Source organism: Nomascus leucogenys, chromosome 22a (assembly GCF_006542625.1).
Source record: "Nomascus leucogenys isolate Asia chromosome 22a, Asia_NLE_v1, whole genome shotgun sequence".
NCBI classification, from domain to species: Eukaryota; Metazoa; Chordata; class Mammalia; order Primates; family Hylobatidae; genus Nomascus; species Nomascus leucogenys.
Genome location: NC_044402.1, coordinates 97,195,584 through 97,221,498, shown reverse-complemented (window position 1 = coordinate 97,221,498; position 25,915 = coordinate 97,195,584). Strand labels below are relative to the sequence as shown.

Here is a 25,915-nt window from a genome sequence, read left to right as displayed (position 1 = left end):
GCTGGACGAAATTGCCTCCTCCGCTTAACGTAGAACCCATTCCCCAAGAGGTGGAGGTTCTGGAGAGCAAGGCGAGTCAGCGTCAAACTGATTACGCAGATACCTGTTGGGGACGTCAGTGCTAATAGATATTTTGGTAATATTTTTTAAGAACTAACGATGCTTTTTGTGATTCAGGCTTTCATCTGATACCAAGAGCAGAATCTCGTCGGCTTGCGGGTGTTTTTTTTTTTTTTTTTATGAGCCGGCGCTTTTACCTACTGGGCCCAAGTGGGCGGTGGAAGAGGGAAAATAAAGCCATTTGTTTCCTCTTCAAGCTAACTGCTCCAGAGAGCTGTGAGTGTGCTCTATTACCGTTGGGAAAAGCGAAATTGCGGAGGCCTGAGTCGTTTCAAAATTGAACGGGAAGGGTTTTTAAACTGCCGCAGGGAGAAGCGTTTGCGAGGTGACAGCTGATGACCCCTGGGCTTTTAAGTCCTCCTCCCCTCTCTCGGTCCGCTCTCGGTCCTTAATCGCCTCTGGACTCTGGGCTCTATTCCCCTCCCCAGATTCACCCATCTGACACCCGCCTCCTGCCCAATCCCCCGGCTCGTCTCCAGGGCTCCCGCGCTCCGCCCATCCCCCTCTGGATGCCTCCTCTCTCTCTCTTCTTTCCCTCCCGCCAGCCACTCCTCGCGCCTTTCCCTCCCCACTTCCCTTCTTTCCCCTCACCCTCCAGCCCAGCCCACCCTGCTTTCTCCCTCTTCCTCTTTCCCCTCAGATCCGCGGTCCCGCCGCAACACCTACTCCTCCCTCGGCTCTGGGAGTCGCCAGGCCAGAGGCGCCGCGGACCTGGTGCGCGCAGGCGCACTGCGCGGCTGGCTAGCGGGCAGGCCGGGCATCAGCGCAGGCGCGCGCGGCTGGGGCTCGGCTCCGGGGCTGGCGGTCGGACAGCCTCTGGCACGCTCAGTCCGGGCTTGGGGCCCCGCGGCGGAGACGGAGGTAGAGGGGGCGGCGGCGGTGGCGGCGGCACCATGTTTCTTCACTCAGTCAATCTCTGGAACCTGGCGTTTTATGTCTTCATGGTCTTCCTGGCAACCCTGGGGCTGTGGGATGTCTTCTTCGACTTCGAGGAGAATAAGTGCAGTATGAGCTACATGTTTGAGTACCCGGAGTATCAGGTAAGGTTCTGCCCTCTCCTCAGCCGGGCGCTCCAAGACTCTGGCTCCTGGTGCCTTTTTCCTTCTGTGGGTTCGTCCTGCCTAGGCTCTCTGCGCCTCTCGGGCCCCCTGTCCCGTCCTCGCCTCTGTTTTCTCCGCCCGGGGAGACTCTGCATCCCCTTTCTGCCCCCCTCACCTACCCTTTGTGTCCTTTCTTCACAGTGGGGTGTTTGTTCGACGATTTCCTGAGAGCATCCTCGTGGTCGTCCTCGTAGTTACTCCGCTGTCCTTCCGCCTCCTCCCCAGCCCCAAATCCTGGGCACAAGCTCTTCTGACTGGACGGGCCCACCCCCCCTCATGCCCAGAGAGGCAGCCTCAACCCTTCTCCCTAAACCGAAGCTCCATCCCTCTCGCATTCTTGCCTTAACCCCTGCCCCAGGACCTTCCTTTGCTTCCCACGCGCCTAAATTCCCCTCGCGCCCAGTGATTTGCGCGTCAGATTTCGCATTTCTAGAAAGGGACCGAGCGTCTGCAGAGTGTATATTGGCTAGATAGTTCCCAAGGCTGTTTTTAGAGACTCCAGGGTTTTGCCTATGGGTAAACTGGCGAGTCATTGAATTGGAAACTAGATTCCCTCTTGGAAAGATGTTGCAGATCCTCTTATTTTGCAGGTTAAGGGGCCGTACGTGTGTGGGCTTGCCTGTGTGTGTGCATACCTGTGTTTATGCATGTCTCTCAGCAGCCGAGCCTCTTAATAGTTGCATACAAAATCTATTTCATGGTGCTGTTTTTGTTTTCTCGCTGGGTTCGGAGTTTAAGAGAGACCCGACCCTTCTCTCTCCACCCCTACCGCTTCCATGCCATTTTCAATGTTTTCAATCAACGGCTTCGTCAGTTCGGCATAGTAGGATCTAGAATTTCATTCATGACTAGCTGTAAAAAGAGGCGCAGACAAATTACACAACTGTCCTAAGAGATTTTTTCCGAATGATTCTTTTATTTCTAAGTGCATCTCTTAATTATGGACTACCTATTATAGTAATAATTCCCTACCATAAAATGTATATGCACTATAACATATATTGATAAAATACATTTTTAGTATACTCTTAAAATCACAGCAGTTTTTTTTTTTTTAGGATGAAGGATGCAAGTCCTGATTGCTTCTTTGTACAAGTCATTATGGAGGAAGCCTGTTACTTGATTACGCTGCTATTATTTTGATCTTAAGACTACTTAAGGTTTAAATTGCTGAAGAGCATTCTTTCCCATGGGAAAAATTCTAGTAAATTTAGATTTCATTTGTGTTTAGATCCTTACCTTGGTTTTTCATTTATGATGATAAGAGAGTGGAAACATTTGGTAGGGATGCTATTGAAGGAGAAGATTTTGACATGTTACTGTCTTCTCTGTTCATTTCCAAACAAATCTTTTTAGTTTAGTATTTTAAAAAACTGAAAATAGAGCTATTATAATTCTCTCCTTATTTTTGGTTTAATAATTAGGAGACTTCCAATAGATTGAAGTAGGTCACTTTAGTTTTGTACCGCATTGAAGAGTTTGGTTAAAATCATTTTGCAACAGTACAGTACTAATTCCCATTTATTTTTAGATTTCCTACAATTATTGAAGCTATTTTAATATTCATAGAAGTAGAAATTGTTCTCCTTAGCGTTGGGAACAAAGCATATGGATCTCACAGACGCATTTCCTGCCTCATAAATTGACTGGAAAGACAGAAAATTAGTGTAGCTAATGATAAAGAGCTCTTTGGGTTTTTATTGTTGTTGAGTAGTCTAGGTTTAGTTATTTTGGTTTGAGTTGCTTTTTGGGATTTTACACTTCTATTAATAATTTGCTAATACAGTAATAATCACAGTGGCAGAAGTTTTTGATTTTTAGCAGGTTTTTATGATGTAAAAAGCTGTGTTAATTCATGATAGCATTTATATTGTATTCTTAGTCTTTTTGTTTTGCATACCAGGTCATGTTATTTTACAAATACAATTAAAACCAGCCTATAGAAATGAGTCATTTTGAACATAGTGAGATTTCTGGATAAATGAGGCCATTCTGTTGAGAACCAAATGGCTTTCATGAATAAAAATGTTTTAAAGATATTTTACATATTGCTTACTTTTAATTATATTTTATAGTCAGCTCTCTAATTGTTCACAGGTTGATACCCAGATGTGAGATGTCCTAGTCATTGGGTTTTCTTCTCTCTTTTGATGACTTTCTTCTCTCTTTTGATGCCTTTCTTCTTTTTTACTGCTCATTTGCATCTTCTTTAGTTAGCCAGCAGAAATAGAAAGGTAGTTGAAACACATTCAGTTTTATTCTCCATTTTTTTAAAAGGTGGAGCATAAATTTGAAACTCTTTGCAAAAATGAAGTTTTGAATTTAAAATTGTTTGATTATCTCTATTCATCTTGTACCTCTGGTTTTCCCAGATTCACTTATTCAGAGTTAATTGAACATCTCACGAACCCATATCTCAAGCCTAGTAGGCAAAATATACTTTATCCTTTAAAGCTTCTTGCCCTGTTATGACAGCAAGGCAAAACTTTTATTTGGTAGCAAATGGTTTTAGGCAAATTGCAGAATTTTAGAAGAGTTGTTTCTCTCATACAGTGATTTGTTTGGCTATCTTCATGTGTGTAACCTAACGGTTGCTCTCTGAAAGGAAATGTTGGGGTGCGTCTATAGTCCCAGGTACTCAGGAGGCTGAGGCTGGAGAATTGCTTGAACCCGGGAGGCGGAGGTTGCAGTGAGTCAAGATTGCGCCATTGCACTCCAGGCAGGGCGACAGTGTGACTCTGTCTCAAAAAAAAAAAAGAAAATATGAATCATATATTTTGTTATTAAGTGTGTTATTTATTTAGAAAGTCATTTATTGAATGACTAGTCTTTGCCAGGTGTATCTAGCTACTTGGTGTAGGTGAAAGGGAATTAGAACTAAATTATACCTTGTGTCTTTATGTCTTGATAAATACAATGGGGGAAATGGGCATATAATGTATAGTTACAGTATAATGTACTGAGTTTTATAATTTCACAATAAGAGAGTATGTACAGAGCTTATCATATAAGGGAGAGCATCTAAGTTTGTCTTGGGTGTTCAAAGGCTTTAGAGAAGATGCAAAGTGAATTGGGACGTGGAGAGAGTATGAAGTACTGAAAGAACATTGCAGGCATAAATAGTATATGTGAAGGTGGTAATGAACCGGGACACATTGCATGAACAGTATTTATAATATATTATCATTTATGTTAAAACTAAAAAATAATCGATAAACATATTTGCTTGTATATATGTAAAATATTTCTAGAAGCACACACAAGCTGGTAACAGGTTGCCTTCTAGGGTCAACTGGATGGCTGAAGGACCATGGGTAGGAGAGATCCTTTTCAATGTATATCCTTTCGAATCTTGAATTCAAAAACATATTAAAAATACATTTTAAAGCATGTCACGTGTAAGTTATAAGAAGGTAGGTAAGGGCGGGATGAGGTGGCTCACACCTGTAATCCTAGCACTTTGGGAGGCCAAGGCGTGCAGATCACTTGAGCCCAGGAGTTGAAGACCAGCCTGGATAACATGGCGAAACCCTGGATAACATGGCGAAACCCTGTCTCTGCTAAAAAAAAAAAATTCAAAAAATTAGCCAAGCGTGATGGCATATGCTGCCTGTAGTCCCAGCTACTCAGGAGGCTGAGGTGGGAGGATCACTTGAGCCCGGGAAGTCGAAGCTACAGTGAGCTGAGATTGTGCCACTGCACTGCAGCCTGAGCAACAAGAGTAGGACCCTGTCTCAAAAAAAAAAAAAAAAAAAAGTAGGTAAGAATAATTAGAGCCAGATTTTAAAGGATGTCTCTCTCTTAAGCCTTTGTTGTGTGTGTGTGTGTGTGTGTGTGTGTGTGTTACCAGTATGAACTATGGATTATAGAAGGGAGACGAAGGCAAGGATAGAGACAAGTCTGAAAAATTCAGGTGTCCTTAAGGCCTTTTTTTTTTTTTAATGGAGCCCCTGTAACTATTCTTATGGGGGGTGGTGAGCAAAGGGCTGACCGAGACCTCTTTGTGAGAACTTAAAAACTATGTGTATTCATCTAGATCAAAATCTTTTTTCTTTTTGGTTAGTTATGGAAATCAAATTTTATTTTTCAGTTTAAGTTTACAATTAAATAATATCATAAATAGATATTTTAGTTTCTTAAATCAGCATTTTTCTATTACTTGGGAGTTTATTAGAATTTTTACCTTTTGAGTTTATGTAGAGATGAGAAGAACCTGAACTAAGGCAGAGTCAAGGAAGGAGGACAGCAGAGGCAGGACTGTGGAGATAATATTTAAATATAAAGGTAATTGATCTTAATATGGTAGAGGGGTTGCTCATTTAAAATAAACTATATAGAATAAAACATTTATGTTGGAGTCCTCCTCCTGTAAGTATTTTCCTTTTATATCCCTTGACCGTCTTCTGTTTTCTTATCAGCATCCTTTGTGTATGCCTACGTTTTTTCTGTCAATGTGGTCAATTACCTCTCCTGGGTCTTTGCTGTTCCCTTTCAACTTGAACTCTGTCTGGAAATGGAGTTTTGCCATTTGCTTACAACTCCCACCATTCTTGCCTCCTCTCTTATTTTTTTGTTCTATCTTCTTTGTCCATCTCCATACTTTTTAAAAAACTCTGTATACATTCATATTTTAAAAAACATTCTTTCTCACTATAAAATTGCTTTCATAATAGTATTTTATGAAATATATAAAATATGTTTTTTGCTTGCTTTTCTGTCTCAAGAAAATTAAATATTTCTTTTTAGATATATTTGATAGTTTCCCATTCTTCTGAGTTAATTTTCGAGTAGTCCAAACTCTGTTTAGCTACTGTACTAAAAGAATAATGGTGTACTAAATTGGGAGGAAATAAGAAACTATTTATTTGTTTTCTTATGTTTTCTTTTTGTTTAATTTGTACCTAAAGAAGTAAACTATCATGTCATTTTCATTTTTGATTGTATTCTGTGCACAATCAGTATTGGGACTAATTTGAATTGAAGTACATATACCAAATATAAAACGAATAATGGGGTTAGTATTTCTGTATTTTGAGTATTTGGGGAGATAACTAAGATTGCTAGTATCTTAATAAGCTTACAGTCTCTGCAGATGTTTCTGTGGTGTTATTGGCATAGATTGTTTACAAAGGGATATTTAGGAAGGTGCACAAATGATCAGAATTTTGTTTTTTGTTTTTTGTTTTTTTTAGAACAACGAGGATTTTCAGTAGTCATTATCAACATTTACAGGTTTTGAAATTCACTCCATAGTTAAATTCTTTTATCAAGCACATGCCACATGTACAGCACTGCTAGATATATGTATACCTAAATAAGTAGACATTACTGTCCAATGTAATTGGTTTCATTCTTAATGGTTTCTCTCCTTTAAAATAAAAAAAGAAAAGGAGCAAAAGGGTGTATGTATACTTTGCTACCACTTTTATAGATGTCTACCTTTGAGGATGACATTAAGAGATAATTTATACTAAGCTGAAAGAAAATGTAGGTGAACTACTGACTCAGTAGTTAGGTGAGCTGCTCTATTATTGGTATACAATAATAGGAAGTGCAGGGTAGTTTAAAGTTTGCCAGCAAATCATGCACCTGGTCCATGAAAACTGAAATAGATACTAATTCACTGGAATGTTTACGGTAAGAAGAGTGTACATGTCTTGACCAAGACATGGCTATAAGGTTAAGATTAATTTGTTACACATATTGTAGGCCAAAGCATATTAAGTTGAGAAATCAGAAAGCTGCATTATAAAACAACTTACTTTCTTTTGAAGATATAACAACTGAAATAGATAGTTGGGTCTGAGTAAGAGGAGAGACATTACAAAATAGTTAAAAATGGAAAAAAGAATTGATTTGTTGATGGAAAGCCTTTATCATTTCTAAGTATAATTGATGCTTATCCAATTATGTTAACATGTAACTTGTTGACATATACCAGTGCTTTCTGCCATTGTCAATGGCTATTTTGAGTAATTTGTATTGGTTAGAAATTCAGGTAGTCTTCTTTTATGTTTTCCTAAAGACTGCATAGTTCAAAATATACTCAATTCAAAACTGGTTCTCTATATGAATAAACTACAAGTAGAACTTGTTTTGTGTTTGAAGTGTGGTTTTAATATCAGTAATATTTTTATATTGCACTATTTCAAATTTGCGTAATTCAGAATTGCATATGGTGAGGCTGAATTGTATTAGTAAAACTGATTAAAGTGAAACTACATTTTTCTTAATGTAGAAAATAGAACTTCCAAAGAAACTGGCAAAACGCTATCCCGCATATGAGTTGTATCTTTATGGAGAGGGATCCTATGCTGAAGAACACAAAATTCTCCCTTTGACGGGTATTCCAGTTCTCTTTCTTCCTGGTAATGCTGGAAGTTATAAGCAAGGTAAGTCTTACTGGAAGTAAATTTTGAAAGCTATAAAATTCAACTCAAGAATTTGAATCATATCCATACTCAGTGAATCAAATAGAGTAAATGAAATGCATGCTGTGTGTGAAGTACTGTGTTGGGTTTACAGAGAGACCAAAATATGATATTTTCTCTGAGAGAAAATAATGTGAGAAATACTTAGAAAAATTGAAGACCACTTTGCAAAGAGAGGGATACAAAGAATAAGATGGAGCGGGATGGGATAAGTAGATGATAAAGGGGAACCCCTTGGGGAATCAGCAGAGGAAACATATTTATGTTGGAAATGGAGGGTAAAAAGAGCAGAACCTTAAGCATTGATTAGGGAGGTAAATTAGTGACTAATGTTATGCAGAACAAGAGAGATTAGTTTTCTTCTTTTGGAGTTATTTAAGTTAGAGAGATTTGGAAGTACTGGGGGGAACATAGAAAGGTGAGGATAGGGAAGTTACGTATACAGATTCCAAATTGATGTTGGCTTGGAGATACAGCAGTTATTTCTGGCATAACAGCCAAATAACCTGGAATTAATTTCGTTTTAAACTAAAACCTGCTTTCTTGTTATTTATTGGACTAGAATTGTTATTTAATGAGACTAGAATTGTTTCAACATGTGCAGTCATTTACGTGTTTATTCATCTAGCACGTGTCTACAGGTATCTACCATGAGCCAGGCCTTATTCCAGGTATTAGGGATCCAGAGCATATCAAGACAAAGTCCTCTCATCAAATTTATATGCTTATCAGGAAGACAGCAATCAAACAAATATGTCAGTAATGTTAAAAGCTAGAAACAAAAACAGACTCAGGAGGTAGAAGATAAAAGGGTCAGGAAGTGGCTAGTTTAGATGAGGTGGTCAGGAAAGGCCATTGTGAGGAGATGACATTTGAGGAGAGGCTTGACTGAGGGAAGGTCCTGTGGCAGGAACGTGTTTTGTGCATTGGAGGGTACTGTGACTAGAGAAATTAAAAAGAGATAAGAAGGAAAAGTAGCCACGGGCCATATCATATAAGCTGTGGAAAAGACTTTGAATGAGAAACTGTTGGAGAACTTTGGGTAAGAAAAATATAACCCGATTTTTAAAATTAACCTTTGTATTTGAAATATTACATACAGAGAAACACATAGAACATAGATATTTGGTTACAAATTATTATAAAGTGAACACCCGTGAAACCAAAACCCTAGTCAAGAAGTAGATTACCGGTAACCTGGAAACCCATTATGTGCCCCTTCATGATTAAAACTTTGTTCCCTTCTCTCTTTCTTGACATAATCACAGTCCTAATGTTAAGAGAGTAATTTCCTTAACTTTCTTTGTAGCTTTAATGCAATCTATGTATTTGAGGCTGTTTTTAAATTTTGTAATATGAATATAGTCATTCAGTATGTATTATTTTGTGTCTGGCTTCTTTCACTCAGCATTATCTTTAACATTCATCCAAGTTGTTGTGTGAGCTGTGATTCATTCATTTTCCTTACTCTATATTATTCTGTTGTATGACTATACCATGGTTTGTCCATTCTGTCTTTGGACAGAATAAATGTTTACATTTATTGGCAATTACAAATAATGAATATTATTCCATATGTTTCCTGGAGCCATATAAACCTGTGCTTCTGTAAGCTAGATACCCAAGAGTGTAATTCCATGTTACAGGTTATGTGTATCTTTTTAATCTTTACTGATTGTGCTAATTTATATTCCTAAAAGCAGTATATTTTACCTTCCTTTGCTCCACATCCTTTACAACACCAGAATTGTCAGGTATTAAATTTTTAAGCAATTGGTAGGTGTGATTTACTTTTAAAAAAAGGTTGCTCTGGCTTCACTATGAAGAGAATTTCCTGTGAAGGGCAAGAATGGAAGCAGGAAAGATACTAAAACATCATAAGTCATCAGAGAACTATAAATAAAAAATGAGATAGCACTTCATACCTCCTAGGATAGTTATAATAAAAAAGATGGATAACAACAAGTGTTGGTGAAGAAGTGGAGAAATTGGAACCCTCATACATTGTTGGTAGAAATGTAAAATGTGCAGCCGCTTTGGAAAACTGTTTGGGAGTTCCTCAGAATATTGAACATAGAGCTCTCATGTGGCCCAAAAATTCCACTCCTAGGTATCTACCCAAGAAAAATAAACAGATACCCACACAAAAACTTGTATATAAATGTTCATGGCAGCATATAATAACCAAAAGGTGGAAATAATTTAAATGACCATCAGCTGATGAATAGATGAATCAAATGTGACATATTCATATAATGGAATATTATTCAGTAAAAAAGAGGAATGAAGTACTGATACATGTCACAACATGGATGAACCTTGAAAACATCGTGCTATGTGAAAGAAGCCAGTTCCAAAAGGCCACGTATTATATGAGATGTCCAAAATAGGCAAACCCATAGAGACAGAAAGTAGATCAGTGCTTGCTAGGCCTAGGAGTTGGAAGGAGTGAAGAAATGGGGAGTGACTGCCAGTAGGCACAGAGTTTTGTTTTTGAAATGATTAAAAAATATCTAATGTTAGATTTCAGAGATGGTTGTACAATATATACCAGAGATGGTGAATATACTAAAAACCATTGAATTTTACAGTTTTATATAGTGAGTTGTATAATATGTGGATTATAATGTATCTATAGTCTATGTTTTTACAAAATGAAATGGCAAACAGGTATTTTGTTTGCCAAACCATATGCTACAATTGTTGTGCCACCTAATATAAATTTATAATATATTTTTTAAAAAGATTTGCAAAACAACAACAGGAACAAAAAGAGTGGAAGCAGGGAGACCAGTAAAGAACCTGTTAGAGTAGTTCAGGTAAGAGATAATAGTGTTTGAATTAGGACAATAGTGGTGGGAATGGTGAGAAATTTCAACTGGGGATAGATTTGCAAGGTACATTATGGAGGCGCTTACTGATGGATTGGATGTCCTGTGTAGGAAAAAAAGACAAATCAAGCGTGAGTATCTAAACCAAGTGATGAATGAATATTTATTGTAGGAACTTTGTCATTCTTAAAAACCTCAATAAGTGTGGCAAAATTTATATGTCTTATTCTTCAAAGAATCCTGCCCTTTTAGCTATTGTTGCTCCTACCAAAGGAAAAGAAGGTAGAGAGTGAGTGATCTGTTTGCTTTTTATTTATTTAATTTTAAAAATATTTAGGACACACTTACTGCATTCAAGGCATACAGTTGCTAGATTAGTTTGTTCTAAATTGGTACTATTAATTAATTTCATCTTGAAGTAGGTGGTTTATATTCGTGATGCAGGATAAGGTTATTTACTAAGAAATTCTGAAGAAAGAATGGATGAAACCTGTAAATATTGTTTAATGTGCACTTCACTCTTTTCCTCTGCAGTTCGTTCTATTGGCTCCATTGCACTTAGAAAAGCAGAGGACATTGACTTCAAGTACCACTTTGACTTCTTTAGTGTGAACTTCAATGAAGAACTGGTGGCTTTGTATGGTGGAAGTCTTCAGAAGCAGACCAAGTTTGTACATGAATGTATTAAAACAATTCTCAAACTCTATAAGGTGAGAGATAAGTATGCAAATCAATAGTGGTGCAACCTATCAGCACCTTTTTAAAAAAGGGATTCAGTATACTTTAAATCATGTATTTGTTTATATGGAAGTTGAAGCAGAGAAGGCACAAAGATTTTTTTGTGAGAGTCTGTTGTCTTGGCCTCTGTAATGGTTTTGAAGTTTAAATTTATAAGAAACATTTCTTATGGTGAATTCAGGAAGAAAAACTTTTTAAAACTTTATATATAAATTAGGAGTGCAATGCATTACCTAAAAACCATTGGTATAGATTTCTACCTCTAGCTATGACTAAGTAACTGGTACTAGGGTAGACCACCTGCATATGTAAACAACTGTAAAACTGGTCAAGATATCTGAAGCGCCTGTTTTGAGATGTTGGACAACAGAGCAGCAAAGGACTGTGATCCCTGGAAGAAGTAAGCTCCATGATTGCTCTGGATTTCTGCCCAGAAGCATTTTCCAGACCATGGGGCAAGTAGGGGGAGATCAAGCAGGGCACATTGATATCACTTAGCTAAAGAAAGCAGAGAATTGGAATTGGGGGCTGCTGAAGCAGCTAAATGTGACACGGTATGAGAAAGAAGAGAGTGAGGCAAAGAAAAGGGCTCTAAAAATGTGCATTTTTCAATCTTTGAATGCCATGCTGCACAGGGAAAGTAGCTATAAAACAGTGGCATGCTAAGGAGGAAGTGGTGAAGTGTGTTCAAGACATAGTGGTGGTTTAAATCAAGGTGGTGGCAGTTGAAGTGATGAGAAATTGTCAGATCAGTGTAAATCTTAAAGGTTGAGGCAGTACAATTTGCTGGCAGATCAGATATGGAAGGGCGAAGTGAGAGGAAAAGAGGAGTTAAGGATGACCCCGAGTTTTTTGGCTAAACAACTGGAAAGATTGAACTGCCATTAACTGAGGTAGGGAAGAATATAGGAGGAACAGATACGGAGGAGATTAAGAGTTTAGTTTTAGACAGATTCAGTTTGAGATGCACATTAGGCATTCCATGTATGCTACTGTACAGGTGGAGTTCAAGACTAGAGTTCAAGAGAAGGAGTACAGTCTCGAGATAAGTACTGAGAGGTTGACAGTGTGTAGATATACTTAAAGCCACTAGACTGGAAGAGATCACTGATGGTTTCAACAAATATATGAAAGAGAAGTGATCTAAGGGCTGAGGCCTGAGTCACTTCAGTTTTAAGAAATGAGGAGAGATGAGAAGGAACCAGAAACAGAAACTAAAAAAGAGGAGCCAGTGAGGCAAAGGGAGAACCAGGAGAGTTTGTGTCAAAGAAACTAACTTAAATATTTCAAAGAAGGAAGAAGTGATCAATTGTGTCAAATGTTACTGATAGGTCAAATAAGATGAGGATTAAGAATTGACCATTGTACCCTAGGCAACATAGTGAGATCCTGTGTCTACAAAAAAAGAAAATATATTAGCTGGAAGTGGTGGTGCACACTTGTAGTCCCAGCTACTTGGGAGGCTGAGGTAGGAGGATCTACTTGGAGCCTAGGAGATTGGGGCTGCAGTGAGCCATGAATCGTGCCGCTGCGCTCCAGCCTGGGTGACAGAGTGCGACCCTGTCTCAGAAAAAAAAAAAAAAAGAATTAAGAATTAACTATTGGATTCCTTGGTGATTTAGCAAGCGCAGTTTTGGTGGCATGTTGGGGTGAAACTCTGATTGAAATGGATTTAAGAGTGTATGGAAGTTGAGAAATTGGAGATAGCAATAGCAAGTACTGTGTATACAACTTGTTTTTTTGTTTTGTTTTTTGAGACAGGGTCTCACTCTGTCACCAGGCTGGAGTACAGTGGCACAATCTCGGCTCACTGCATCCTCCGCCTCCTGGGTTCAAGTGATTCTCCTGCCTCAGCCTCCTGAGTAACTGGGACTACAGGCATGTGCCACCACGCCCAGCTAATTTTTGTATTTTTAGTAGATACCAGGTTTTGCCATGTTAGCCAGGCTGGTCTCGAACTCCTGACCTGAAGTGATCCACCTACCTTGGCCTCCTAAAGTGCTGGGATTACAGGCGTGAGCCACCGGACCTGGCCTGCAACTTGTTTTTAGAGTTTTGCTGTAAAAGTAGTCACTAAGGGGAAAGTGAGAATTAAAAGGGAGTTATTTTTATTTTTAAGAGAGAACACCAGTATATTTATACACTAATGAAAATGATCTAGTTGATAGGGAAAAGTAATAATGCAAGAAGAAAATGAGAAGGATTGCTAGAGTGATGTACTTGAGAAGGTCAAAGGGGACAGATTTCAGAGCACAGTTATAGGGGTTGGCTTTTGCTAGGATCAGGTCTGTATTGGAGATCACCAAGGATCCACTTAATTCCTATACCAGCATATTGTGACATGGCTAAAATAGTGTCCACAAGGGAAGCTCATTAGAGACTCAGTGCCCAAGGTTTTTACTGGGGACTTATCACATAGATACCCTCTGCCTAGCACATGCCAAAATTCCAGCCTGGAGGACAGCAGGTGTTCAGCATAAAACATGTTGTTTGCACAAACAGTTTAGGCGCTCATCACTGAGGGAATGGTGGGACTCTCCCCCAAATATAAGGTTCCAGATTCCAGCCAAGAGCCAACCTTGTATCCAGCCCATGCCAAGGACAGCAGTCTCTGGCCTCCTATGTTAACTCTTCTGCACAAGATTCAGTCTGCTCATTGAGAAGAGATGGTACATAGGAAGGATCTGTGTTGGGGATGATGAGCAAAAGTTTGGTAATGAGACTGAGGAGATTGTTGAAAACAAAAGATTTTTTGGAAAGCACTTATCTAAAAAATAAAATATGGAATTGTCAGTGAATAAATGTTTGGAATGCTGCTTCATTTTTAAACCAAAATGCACAATAGAGAAATAATTTGATGAGATAAAAGATAACAACATAATAATGTAGTATATTGCTATGGCAACTATAGTTGTCTTGGCCTTTTTTGGGTGATATTTTCAGTTTCAAACGAATTATCCGATTTCTTATGTCTTGTAAAGCCTAATAATCTGGTATATACCAAATATAATTACTCCTCAGATTACATGTAGAGTAACAACCAGTATAAACATGATTTGCTAGACCAACTGTTCCTCTTGACCCAGAAAACCAAGATATACCTGTTAAAAATGTTTGTCAGAACACAAAATAGTATGTATACACTAATTAAAACTATATGAAAATGTATTTCTGTACCTTATGATGGGAGGTTGTATAGTTTGATTTTCTTTTTCCTATAAAATTGCTCATATACAGAGAGAAATATTTAGTATTTTAAAAATGATACAAAGCCTTAATTATGACATGGTGATTTATTTTAATAGGGTCAAGAATTTGCTCCAAAAAGTGTGGCAATAATTGGTCATTCTATGGGTGGCCTTGTTGCAAGAGCATTGCTTACACTGAAAAATTTTAAGCATGATCTGATAAATCTTCTTATTACACAAGCCACACCTCATGTTGCTCCTGTGATGCCATTAGATCGTTTCATTACAGGTGAGTACTGTTCCATAAACATTAACCTCCCCATTGTTGTTTAATATTAAATAAATAAATCTATGGCTGTTCCCCTTAGAGTATGCTACAGATTTATGCATGTACGAAGCAACTCAGTTGCAAATCAGCACCTCCAATTCTGAGTGTCTGTCTCTTTATATTTTTGAACTTAGGCTTATAATTGAAACTACTGTTAAGTTTTGTCTGTCCATAGCATCTTTTTTTTTTTTTTTTTTTTTGAGACAGAGTGTCGCTCTGTCACCCAGGCTGGAGTGCAGTGGCGCAATCTCGGCTCACTGCAAGCTCCGCCTCCCGGGTTCACGCCATTCTCCTGCCTCAGCCTCTCCGAGTAGCTGGGACTACAGGCACCTGCCACCATGCCTGGCTAATTTTTTGTATTTTTTTTTTAGTAGAGACGGGGTTTCACCGTGGTCTCAATCTCCTGACCTCGTGATCTGCCCACCTCGGCCTCCCAAAGTGCTGGGATTACAAGCGTGAGCAACCACGCCCGGCCTTGTCCATAGCATCTTAACATGGTTGACATGTGTTTTATAATTTCTAGGCACTAGGGCTTCCGTTTATTTTTTCTAATTATTATTTTTTTTTAAGACAGGGTCTTGCTCTTTCTCCCAGGCTGGAGTGCAGTGGTGCCATCTTGGCTCACTGCAACCTCCACCTCCCAGGTTCAAGCGATTCTCGTGCTTCAGCATTCCAAGTATCTGGGATTTTTGCTGTATTGCTCAGGCTGGTCTCGAACTGCTGACCTCAAGTGATCTGCCTATCTCAGCCTCCCAAAGTGCTGGGATTACAGGCATAAGCCACCATGCCTGGCCAGTTTAGTTATTTTCGAGGATGGTACCCTGTCTCTTAAGATGTGTTTAAACTTTCTATGCTTTGTTAATTGTTTTAGGACTGTATCCAAAATAAGCTTATATTTAAGTAAAATAGTAACGATGTCTAGTTTTTAAGTACAAAGGTATGCTAACACTTTATATAATGAGGTATAATTCCTAATATTTATTGTGCTCTTATCATGTTATGGGTTTTAAAGACTTCACGTGGTATATTACCACACTTAATCCTCACTGCAGTCCCGTGAGGTAGGTACCATTATTATCCTCATGTTTATGGATAGAAAAAGGCCAAGATATTGTTCTTGCCCCGAGTCATGTGGCAAGAAAGTAGTGAAACCAATATTTGACCCTGGAAAACTTGCTTCTGGGCTTGTGCTCTTAACCTTTGCATGCTGTACTGCCTCTTAATTGAAGTACATTAACATAGGAAATAAAACCATAGATAATACTGTAATCTTGCAGGAATTTTGAATGAAAAGTAGGAATTTGTGATTGACATCGTCTAATCAAATAGTGATAATGTCACAGAGTACGAATTAAATGTCTGTTATCTCAACTTTTTGTTAAAAAAAAGCCAGAGATTATCCTCACTGCTTATAGGAATATTATATGAGTAGAAGAAAATCTTTAGAAAGAATTCTTCCTGGTTAGTAAATGTATATAGCTTCTTACCTATAAAAATTTGCGTTATCTTAATTTTGATGAAAATTTTGTTTGTAGTTAAGTGAGAAATATTCTCCAGTGACTCCAAACCAAAGTAGTTTTTCTAAAGTGCCCATCTTAACATAACAGCATTGCCAAAGAATAATTTATTTGCTGTTAAGTATCTGGTGCAACAGTAATTATTATGAGGCCCGGTTTTTCTGTTGGTACATTTAAAACTTTGCTTGTAGAAGTCTTTTAATGAGGAAACATTTTAATTTTAATAATGAACTTGTTTAAATTTGTTGTAGTCTAATAATCTTAAATGACCTTAGGTTTAGGAAAAAAATTAAAGGCTAAAAGTCATAGTGCTTGTCACCGTAATTGAGAACTCTTTATATTATTACATTCTGTGTGGTATATGTAGATGACCCATATAGATTAAATTAGAATGACTCAAAGATATTTTAAAAATTATTTGAGGAATGCACCCTCAATAGGTTTTATTGCTTTGGAGGGTGGCACTGTTCTGCCTCTATAAGGCTCAGGCTGAAAGTGACTCTTAGGGTCAAGAATCCTGTACGTTTCCTGTAATTAGTCTTTCCTTTTTATTCTATATTGATTATTTTTATTTTACTAAGTCAAAATTAGAATGAAAATTTTAAGGTTTTGAGAGACAGAGATCCATATGACCTCAGAAGTAGATTCCCTGTTTATACTTGATGAAAATACTGCCTTTCAATAGGAGGAAGGAGGCCCTGCACTGGGCTCTGCACTTTAGAGGCTCCTGCTGCTCTGCCCCTACCCTTTCGCACAGGGTGAGGAGTATGAAGGCTAAGTAGCCTCCCCACGTGGAGCCTGTGTCTTTACTTCTGCACTGTGATCTAGCTAACCAAGCTTCCAGACTTTTTTTTTTTTTTTTTGAGACAGAGTCACGCTCTGTTGCCAGGCTGGAGTGCAGTGGAGCAATCTCGGCTCACTGCAACCTCCGCCTCCTGGGTTCAAGCAATTCTCCTGCCTCAGCCTCCCAAGTAGCTGGGACTACAGGCACGTGCTACCATGCCCAGCTAATTTTTGTATTTTTAGTAGAGACAGGGTTTCATCATGTTGGCCAGGATGGTCTCGATCTCTTGACCTTGTGATCCGCCCACCTGGGCCTCCCAAAGTGCTGGGATTACAGGCGTGAGCCACCGCACCCAGCTGCCTCCAGACTTTTCTTGTCTATATGCTCTAAGCCTGCTTCCAACACCTGTGTGGGTCTCTTCATTTTCTTTGTTCTCCTGAGGGCAGGTATGTAGAATCCTAAGCTTGAGTTGTGGCCAAGACATAGCGCTGCAGAAAGTACAGACAGAGCTTGCATGTGCACATGAGGCCCTTGTCATGCAGGATCGAATTGGGGTGGGAAGAGAAGCACAGTAAGAGACTGGAGATCTGCTCTTCCCATGCTGCCACCATCCAGTGGCTAACTCTGAGGTGTCTGAGAATTCTTAATTTGAACCTGGCCTTCCAGGTTATTTCAGTGATATATTTTTCAAGATAGGCAGAAAAAATATATTTGATTTAACAGGTTATTAGCTGGATTTTTGACTTTTTAAACTATCTAGACATATGGCATGTGTGTCCCACTGGTACTTACATCCTAGGCTCTCCAGATGTTAAGAGTCAGTCTGCTAGGTGGTAATCTAAGTAAGTACTGCTGAGATCTTTAGTGGGGGCAGCTTGCTATAACCAATGTTTGAAGCCCTGAGTGGGATCAAATGCCAGGATAAAAATGCATTAAGTTTTGATAATCAGAAAAAGAATTGAGAAATCCCCTGCCCTAGCCTCAATTTAATCTTTGACACTAGACTTTTTTCACCTTCAATAGACAAAGTGAAAAATTGTCTGCAGGTTCTTCCCTTTGAAGTACTTGTTACAATAAATGGGTTGAACCCTAACCCTGAGGTTTTCCACAGCAGCATAGTCCTAAGACTAATGTCAATGGTATTGTCCTGATAGATTGTAAGAATTTAAATAGTACTTGTGTGGTGGTGGTTGGCCACAGAAGAGATTTGCTAAGCCTTTTTCTTTTCCTTTTTTTTTTTTTTGAGACAGAGTCTCGCTCTGTTGCCCAGGCTGGACTGCAGTAGCACAATCTCGGCTCACTGCAACCTCTGCCTCCCAGGTTCAAGCGATTCTCCTGCCTCAGCCTCCCGAGTAGCTGGGACTACAGGTGCACACCACTATGCCCAGCTAATTTTTGTATTTTTAGTAGAGATGGGGTTTCACCATATTGGCCAGGCTGGTCTCAAACTCCTGACCTCGTGATCTCCCTTCCTCAGCCTCTCAAGCTAAGCCTTTTTAAGCTGGTATACTGCCATCATAGGGATCTACAGCTCATTTTTTTTTAAAACCACTTTATTGAGGGTAATTGATATATAAAATACTGCACATATGTAACAGTTTGTAATGTATACATTTAATGTATACAGTTTGAATATGTGCATATACCATGAAACTAACACCACAAATGTCTACAACTCTAGCATGGTAAATTCTTATCTTTGGAAGAATATTAGGATTTTCTCTTTTAGCTATACTTTGTGACTCATAAATAAGTATCGTCCTTGTGGAATGTAGAAATGTGTTTGCTTATGGATCCAAAGCTAGTAAAATTTGTTTTTTTTAATTGATACCTTTAGTAACTCTTAGTATTTATACTTTTATTTAGTGGGGAAGTAGGAATATATGTAAAGATACTGATTTTACTGAAAATAGGGAAATGTGAATAACACACTGTTTATAGGTGAAATGACTTAAGCAAAACTTCAGTTAAATATTAATATTACTGTATAGATATCTTATTGTTTCAGGGAATGGCTACTGTTTTTTAATGTCTCTTTTTTTATTCTCTACCAGATTTTTATACGACTGTAAACAACTATTGGATTCTAAATGCTCGACACATAAATTTAACCACACTTTCTGTAGCTGGAGGATTCCGGGATTACCAAGTTCGTTCAGGATTGACTTTTCTACCAAAATTAAGCCATCATACCAGTGCCTTATCTGTTGTGGTAATCTTTTTTTAAGATTCTACTGAAATAGTAATGTAATAGACCCAGTGGAGCATGAAAGAAGAAATAATATGTAGCTGCGTGGTAATGACTGCTAAGTTAGTGGTGTTGGACTGCTGTATGGGCATGCATGTGTGTGTGTGAGAGGGAGAGAGAGGGAAAGAGAGAAAGAGAATATGAATGAATGAGTGAATGAATGAATGAATGAATATGAATGTGTTGGGAGGGCAGAGTTGTGGATGCTTATGTCCATAGGGAGTAAAAAGGATGGCCAGGAACCACGGCTTATGCCTATAATTCTAGTGCTTTGTGAGGCCAAGCCAGGAGGACTGCTTGAGGCCAGGAGTTCAAGATGAGCCTAGGCAACATAGGGAGATCCCCAACTCTACAAAATACAAAAAAAAATTTAAAATTAGCCAGGCTAATTTAGGCATGGTGTTAAGTGCCTATAGTCTGAGCTACTCAGGAGGTTGAGGCAGGAGAGTCACTTGAGTCCAGGAGTTCAAGGTTACAGTGAGCTGTGATTTTATCACTGCACCTCAGCCTGGATGACAGAACAAGACTCTGACTCAAAAACAGACAAAATAAAGTAAGTACAAAGGATCTTAGAAACTTGATGAAAATGACCCTTATTTATGAGGAGTAATGGTTTCTTGTCCAAAATAAGAGCCTGTTCATTGATTAGAGTTGTGAATATAAGAATGTATGGACTGGAATCCAGGGGAATCCAGTTATATCTGAGTGTTGTACTAGATATAATCATAGTTATATGATTATATATGGAATATCAAACATATCACATACTTCTGAATGTTAAACTTGAATGAAAGTTTACCAATTTTATAACAACATGATTAGCTTTGACAGTATAAGTAGTATAAGTAGAACCTGATTAATTAATTTGCTACTTATTCTTCCCTGCTAGGACATCAAGTATTTGGTCTTTAATTGGGATACATAATCTATGTAAAGTGAGTCAAGTTTCCTTTTAGGACTTCTTTCATGTATATTTAACCTTGAAGTCTTCAGTTAAGATCTCAGCTTCTTAACTCGGTATACACATCATCTCCAAATATAACTTACTTCCTAAAGAAAAAATGCATAGAATGTAGTCTGCCTATTCCTTTTGCTTTTTAGGAGATAACACTAGAAAGTCACTGTTTCATAGTTATACCTCTTCATAGATACTCCTTTGTTCATCTCACCTATTGTTGTCCTACTTTAGATTACTGTTCATTCATTAAATAGGTTATTTACTGAATGCTTGCCATACATAGAACAAAAATTATTAAGCTATTCTGCTATTACCCACCATTTTCATGTAACTAGAAGAATTGGGATGTAGCCAGAATAGCTTTGGAACTAAATTAGTAAAACTATCAAACCTCATTATTAGAGGTATGAATGTTGCTATTTGGTGTTGAATATTTTGGTCAGATATTTGTTGGAAGTCCTCAAAAGACTAAATGTCAACTCCATGTAAACACAGATGATTTAGTCATATGAAATTTGATGTAACTTATTTCCTGGACCTTGTCTGGAGAATGATGCTGTATTGATACCACATCCTAAAGCTTATCTTTTAAAGAACTTTAATCTTTTTCATTGTGTGTGTGTGGGCATGGGTGTGTGTGTACTTCCCTATTTTTTCTAATCTATTTGATAATGTGTTGCTTTCTTTCTTTTTTTTTTTTTTTTTTGAGACAGAGTCTCGCTCTGTAGCCCAGGCTGGAGTGCAGTGGCGCTATCTCCACTCACTGCAAGCTCCGCCTCCTTGGTTCATGCCATTCTCCTGCCTCAGCCTCCTGAATAGCTAGGACTACAGGCGTCTGCCACCAAACCCAGCTAATTTTTTTTGTATTTTTAGTAGAGACGTGGTTTCACCGTGTTAGCCAGGATGGTCTCGATCTCCTGACCTCGTGGTCCACCTGCCTTGGCCTCCCAAAGTGCTGGGATTACAGGCGTGAGCCACCGCGCCCAGCTGATAATGTGTCGCTTTCAAGGGAGCTTGTTATCTCTGATTTCTGTATCTCTGATGAAGATATTTTACTTATGGAACTTTATCAAAGCTGGCCATTGTATAACCTAAGATTTATTTTTTAGCCTCCAGATATTCCAGTCTTCTGTATATTTACATGTATATTCACTTTAAAAAATTATTAACAAGTAACAATTTTTGAATGATTAGCTCAAGAATAGTTAAATGATGTTTACATCCATTAGGACTGGAAAAATCTTTTAAGTTAGAGACCATAATTGTATTAAGAGGGTTGATTAAACTGCTGTAATATAGTCCCACACAGGTAATGACACTTAAGCACGATAGAAGTTGACGTTTTACTCATGTAACTGCCCTGGGTGGATATTTAGGTTGGTGGGTGGTTTTCCAAGAGGTTCCATTCAGGAACTCAGGCTGAGAGTAGGCTTTCCATCTTGAATGCTTTTCTTTCAGGGTTGCTCCAGTCATCTTCAACCACAAGAAGGAATAAAGAACACAAGGCAACTGTCAGGCCTACAAATGGCACACATCACTCCTGCTCACATACCATTAGAAAAAACTCACTTTGTGTTTTTTTATTTTTTATTTTTGAGACAGAGTTTCACTCTTGTTGCCCAGGCTGGAGTGCAATGGCACAATCTCAGCTCACTGCAACCTCCACCTCCAGGATTCAAGCGATTCTTCTGCCTCAGCCTCCTGAGTAGCTGGGATTAGAGGCACACGCCCCCATGACCAGCTAATTTTTTGAAAATTTTTTAGTAGAGATGGAGTTTCACCATGTTAGCCAGGCTGGTCTCGAACTCCTGACCTCAGGTGATCCGCCCACCTCGGCCTCCCAAAGTGTTGGGATTATAGGTGTGAGCCACTACGCCCGGCCTCAGTCACATATTAAAGCAAGAGAGGCTAAGAGCTGTAGTCTAGCCAAGTGTGCAAGAAAAGAAGAATAGATTTTGGTAGACATTTAGCAGTTTTCAACATAACAATCATGAACAACTGACTTTTTGATTTGTGTTGCCTTTCCTTTTTCAACTCTAGCACACATGCATTAATTAAACTGAATGAAAGTAAACCAGCTTTATATTCTTGGTAATGGTAAATGCTGTCTACTAAGAGTTCTTATTCTACTGACCATTAATGTAATTTAAGAACGACAGTGAACTCTGGTTGTCTAATTTTTTTAGTAAACTATCAGCAGTAATTTCTAAATATATCAAGTACTTACAAGTTCATCAAGTAAGCTGTAGATTCTTCCCACTTCAGAACGTGGAACCCAAAGATACATTATTATTTATAGAGTTCAGGGTGTTAGTGATTCCTTAGAAGTTGTACATATTTATTTTTTTCAGTTCATTTATTAAAGAGACATTTTAGGCCTCTGTAAATTTTCTTGCATCTATGCTGTTAGTCTTCTATTTTCATTTTGTTTTGACAGTTCTGGTGATGGCAGCTCCTTGTCTCTTTGATGGAACATAAAAAGATGCTATGAAAAATAAAATCAGATTTACTTAATGAGCCCCTATTTTGTCTAAGATGCTATTCACAGAGAGATCATTATCTGGTGTGAAAAGGAGTCTCTAGTTCTTGAAGGGTGCTGTGCCATTATTAGGAAGCCTTCTGCAAATACTTATATTTTTTAGAAGCCTTTTGGCCTTATATATTTTACTAGTCGTATACATCCTAGTCAGCTAGGGATTTTTTTTTTTTTTTCAAAATATATAACCCTGGATCCCACTTGGGAAAGTCAGATTTGGTAGTTTTGCAATTGTGATTAGGCATATTTGGTTTGAAAAATCTCCTTAGGCCTAGGTGTTTCTTAGGTACACTATTGATGAAGAAGTAACATCTTAGAATCTATCAAGTGGTAGTTTCATCAAAATTAAAATTACTAAAATGTCTTTTGTAACTTATACATTAACTATGATTTATTAAAGAATCTTAAACTTGTCTCTCATTAGAGTAATAAAAAGTTAGACATTAAACTTTAGGAAAGAGTCTGTGGTTGCTTTAGTAATTTTTAAAAGGTAATTTAAACTTGACTAACCAGGAGTGATGTTTAGAAAGAGTTATGTTTTATAGAGAAAAACTTATACAGAAAATTCTAATATATTTGGATCACCTTTTATAAGAATATCATTTAAAAATGTCTAGGCCTCACAATATAGTGAAACTATATTATGTGTTTCTAAATATTAGCTTGTAAGAATTTCAAACCTTTTAGAGAATAACAAATGTGCTTTTCGTAAGTTTGATTATTTTTTTCTTTTCTTTTAGAGTTCAGCAGTGCCTAAGACCTGGGTCTCAACAGACCACCTCTCCATTGTGTGGTAAGTTAATACTTGTATAACTTATTTTGATGATTTGTCATGGTCCTCTTTCTCCTCAATGCAGTAATTTAATTGGCTTGTTAACTTTTTTTTTTTTTTTTTTTTTTTGAGACAGAGTCTCACTCTGTTGCCCAGGCTGGAGGACAGTGGTGCAATCTCAGCTCACTGCAACCTCTCGCCTCCTGGGTTCAAGTGATTCTCATGCCTCAGCCTTCCAAGTAGCTGGGATTACAGGCATGCACCATCATGCTGGCTAATTTTTGTATTTTTAGTAGGGATGAGGTTTCACCATGTTGGCCAGGCTGGTCTCAAACTCCTGACCTCAGGTGATCTGCCCACCTTGGCCTCCCAAAGTGCTGGGATTGCAGGGGTGAACCACCACGCCTGGACTGGTTTGTAACTTTCTTAGAACTTCATCCATAAATAAGACTATGGGAGAAATATTAATTTAGAAGCTTGGAACTCTCATCTTGGTTCTTGTTTCAGTTTGACCAAGGTTCTCTTGACAACACGTAAAATAATCTCCCAAAAACCCAATAGCATTAGTCTCAAATGAAGTAAACATCAAATACTAAAGTTTTTGAGTTTTTACTAGTTGGGTGGAATCAACTGCACTTTTGGTAGGACTGTCTGAGCTTCTGGCCAATCACCATATTCAGATTTGGTTAATGGAGCAGTGACTATTCTAGGGAGCAGCACATGAAAAACCAAGTAGGAATTAGATTTATCCATATGGGTCAAGAAATAGGCAGCCCCTAATATGTTTATCTCATTGTGTTTCAGCTTAAAGATTCTCTTTTGACTTTTCTCTGGCTGTGCGAGCAGTAGTATCTGCTAGAATGACATACTTCAAGCATATAAAGATGGGGTAGATAGTACATCTATGGCTAGGCTAGGTGAGGGGATTTAGGGAAAACAGAAGGACCCTGAAAATTCTGGCAAACATCCAGGAAGATTTAATTTGCTTTATTTTTATGGGTTTCATATTTAAGATATATGCTTAATAAGAATGATTTGTTACATAATTTTTGAGTTTAGAGCACTAAAGGAAACTCAGATGTTCCACTAAACAATAGAATTGTGCATATTTTGATCAAAAGTATATGTTTTAAGAAAGTTTTATTTGTAACACTTTATTCCTTAGGTGTAAACAATTGCAGTTGACTACAGTTCGAGCATTCTTTGATCTTATTGATGCTGATACTAAACAAGTATGTATTTTTAAACTAAAAATTATTTAAGTGAAAGCTTTTACTTTACTATATCATTTACAGCCATGATGGATTTAATGTAATTTTTTTACTTTGATGAAAATAGAAGCACATACCTTATATCAATTTTAATTAGTTCCAAAATGGAAATATCTTTCTTTTTCTCATAATACTTCGACTGCTGTGAATAATTTCTAAAATGCAATGAAAATGAAAAGTGAAAGAACCTTAAATCTTCCCACAGTTCTTTCCAATGCTTAAAGTTTGACATATATCCTTCTTTTTTTTTTTTTTTTAAGATGGAGTCTCACTCTGTTGCACAGGCTGGAGTGCAGTGGCATGATCTCGGCTCACTGCAGCCTCTGCCTCCCAGGTTCAAGCGATCCTCCCACCTCAGCCTCCTGAGGAGCTGGGACTACGTATGTGCACCACCAGTATTTTTAATAGAGATGGGGTTTCACCATGTTGGCCAGGCTGGTTTCAAACTCCTGACCTCAGGTGATCCGCCTGTCTTGGTCTCCCAAAGTGCTGGGATTACAGGCGTGAACTACTACACCTGGCCTTCTTTTATTTTTAAATGTAGGGGAAATACTTCTTACAAACTATTTTATAATTTTTTTTGTAATACATTATAAACATCATGATCTATCTTATTAGACTTTTTTTCTTTTTGAGAGACAAGTTCTCACTATGTTGCCCAGTCTGGACTCAGATTCCTGGGCTCAAGTGATTCTCCCAACTCAGCCTCCTGAGTTTATTAAACATTTTTGAACCATGCTTTTTTAAAAACCACTTTAGCTTTCTGATAAGATCGAAATGTGTAATTTATTGAATAACCTAAGCTCACCAGAACTTAAATTATGTACTTCTATAAGTTTTACCTTCTCTGTAATGAGATTTCACAGTGTAAACTCTTCAAACTAGTAATTTTCCAAATTGTTCAATTAGCAGAACATATGGAAATCATAGTATCCTTTACAGATTATCACATTACTCTTTTATCTCTTTCTTGTCTGCTAGCACATAAATGGTAGCAGGATTTCAGCAAAATTCAAGAATTCTTTCCATTAACTTAAATTTTTTTTCTGTAAGTTGGGAACAGATTGCCATTATTCATCTTAAACAGCATTTT

The 25,915-nt window shown here is 38.0% G+C and overlaps 1 protein-coding gene across 5 annotated transcripts in view; it reads left to right on the top strand.

The window, feature by feature from the left end:
• The first annotated feature begins 891 nt into the window (after positions 1 to 891).
• PGAP1 (post-GPI attachment to proteins inositol deacylase 1) overlaps positions 892 to 25,915 on the top strand; it is an 87,792-nt gene continuing 62,768 nt past the window's right edge. For 3 of the 5 annotated variants that reach the window (XR_004027858.1, XM_003253879.3, XM_030803037.1), the window contains exons 1-7: positions 892 to 1,160; positions 7,459 to 7,612; positions 11,017 to 11,192; positions 14,526 to 14,697; positions 19,092 to 19,249; positions 23,520 to 23,572; positions 24,717 to 24,783. Coding sequence is in view for 4 of the 5 variants with exons in the window: in XM_003253879.3 (XP_003253927.1) it covers positions 1,014 to 1,160; positions 7,459 to 7,612; positions 11,017 to 11,192; positions 14,526 to 14,697; positions 19,092 to 19,249; positions 23,520 to 23,572; positions 24,717 to 24,783 (927 nt within the window). In the remaining variant the exon portion in view is untranslated. Of the gene's footprint in view, positions 1,161 to 5,420; positions 5,505 to 7,458; positions 7,613 to 11,016; positions 11,193 to 14,525; positions 14,698 to 19,091; positions 19,250 to 23,519; positions 23,573 to 24,716; positions 24,784 to 25,915 lie in introns of those variants that run through there. The other 2 variants (XM_030803039.1, XM_030803038.1) reach the window with 1 other exon arrangement.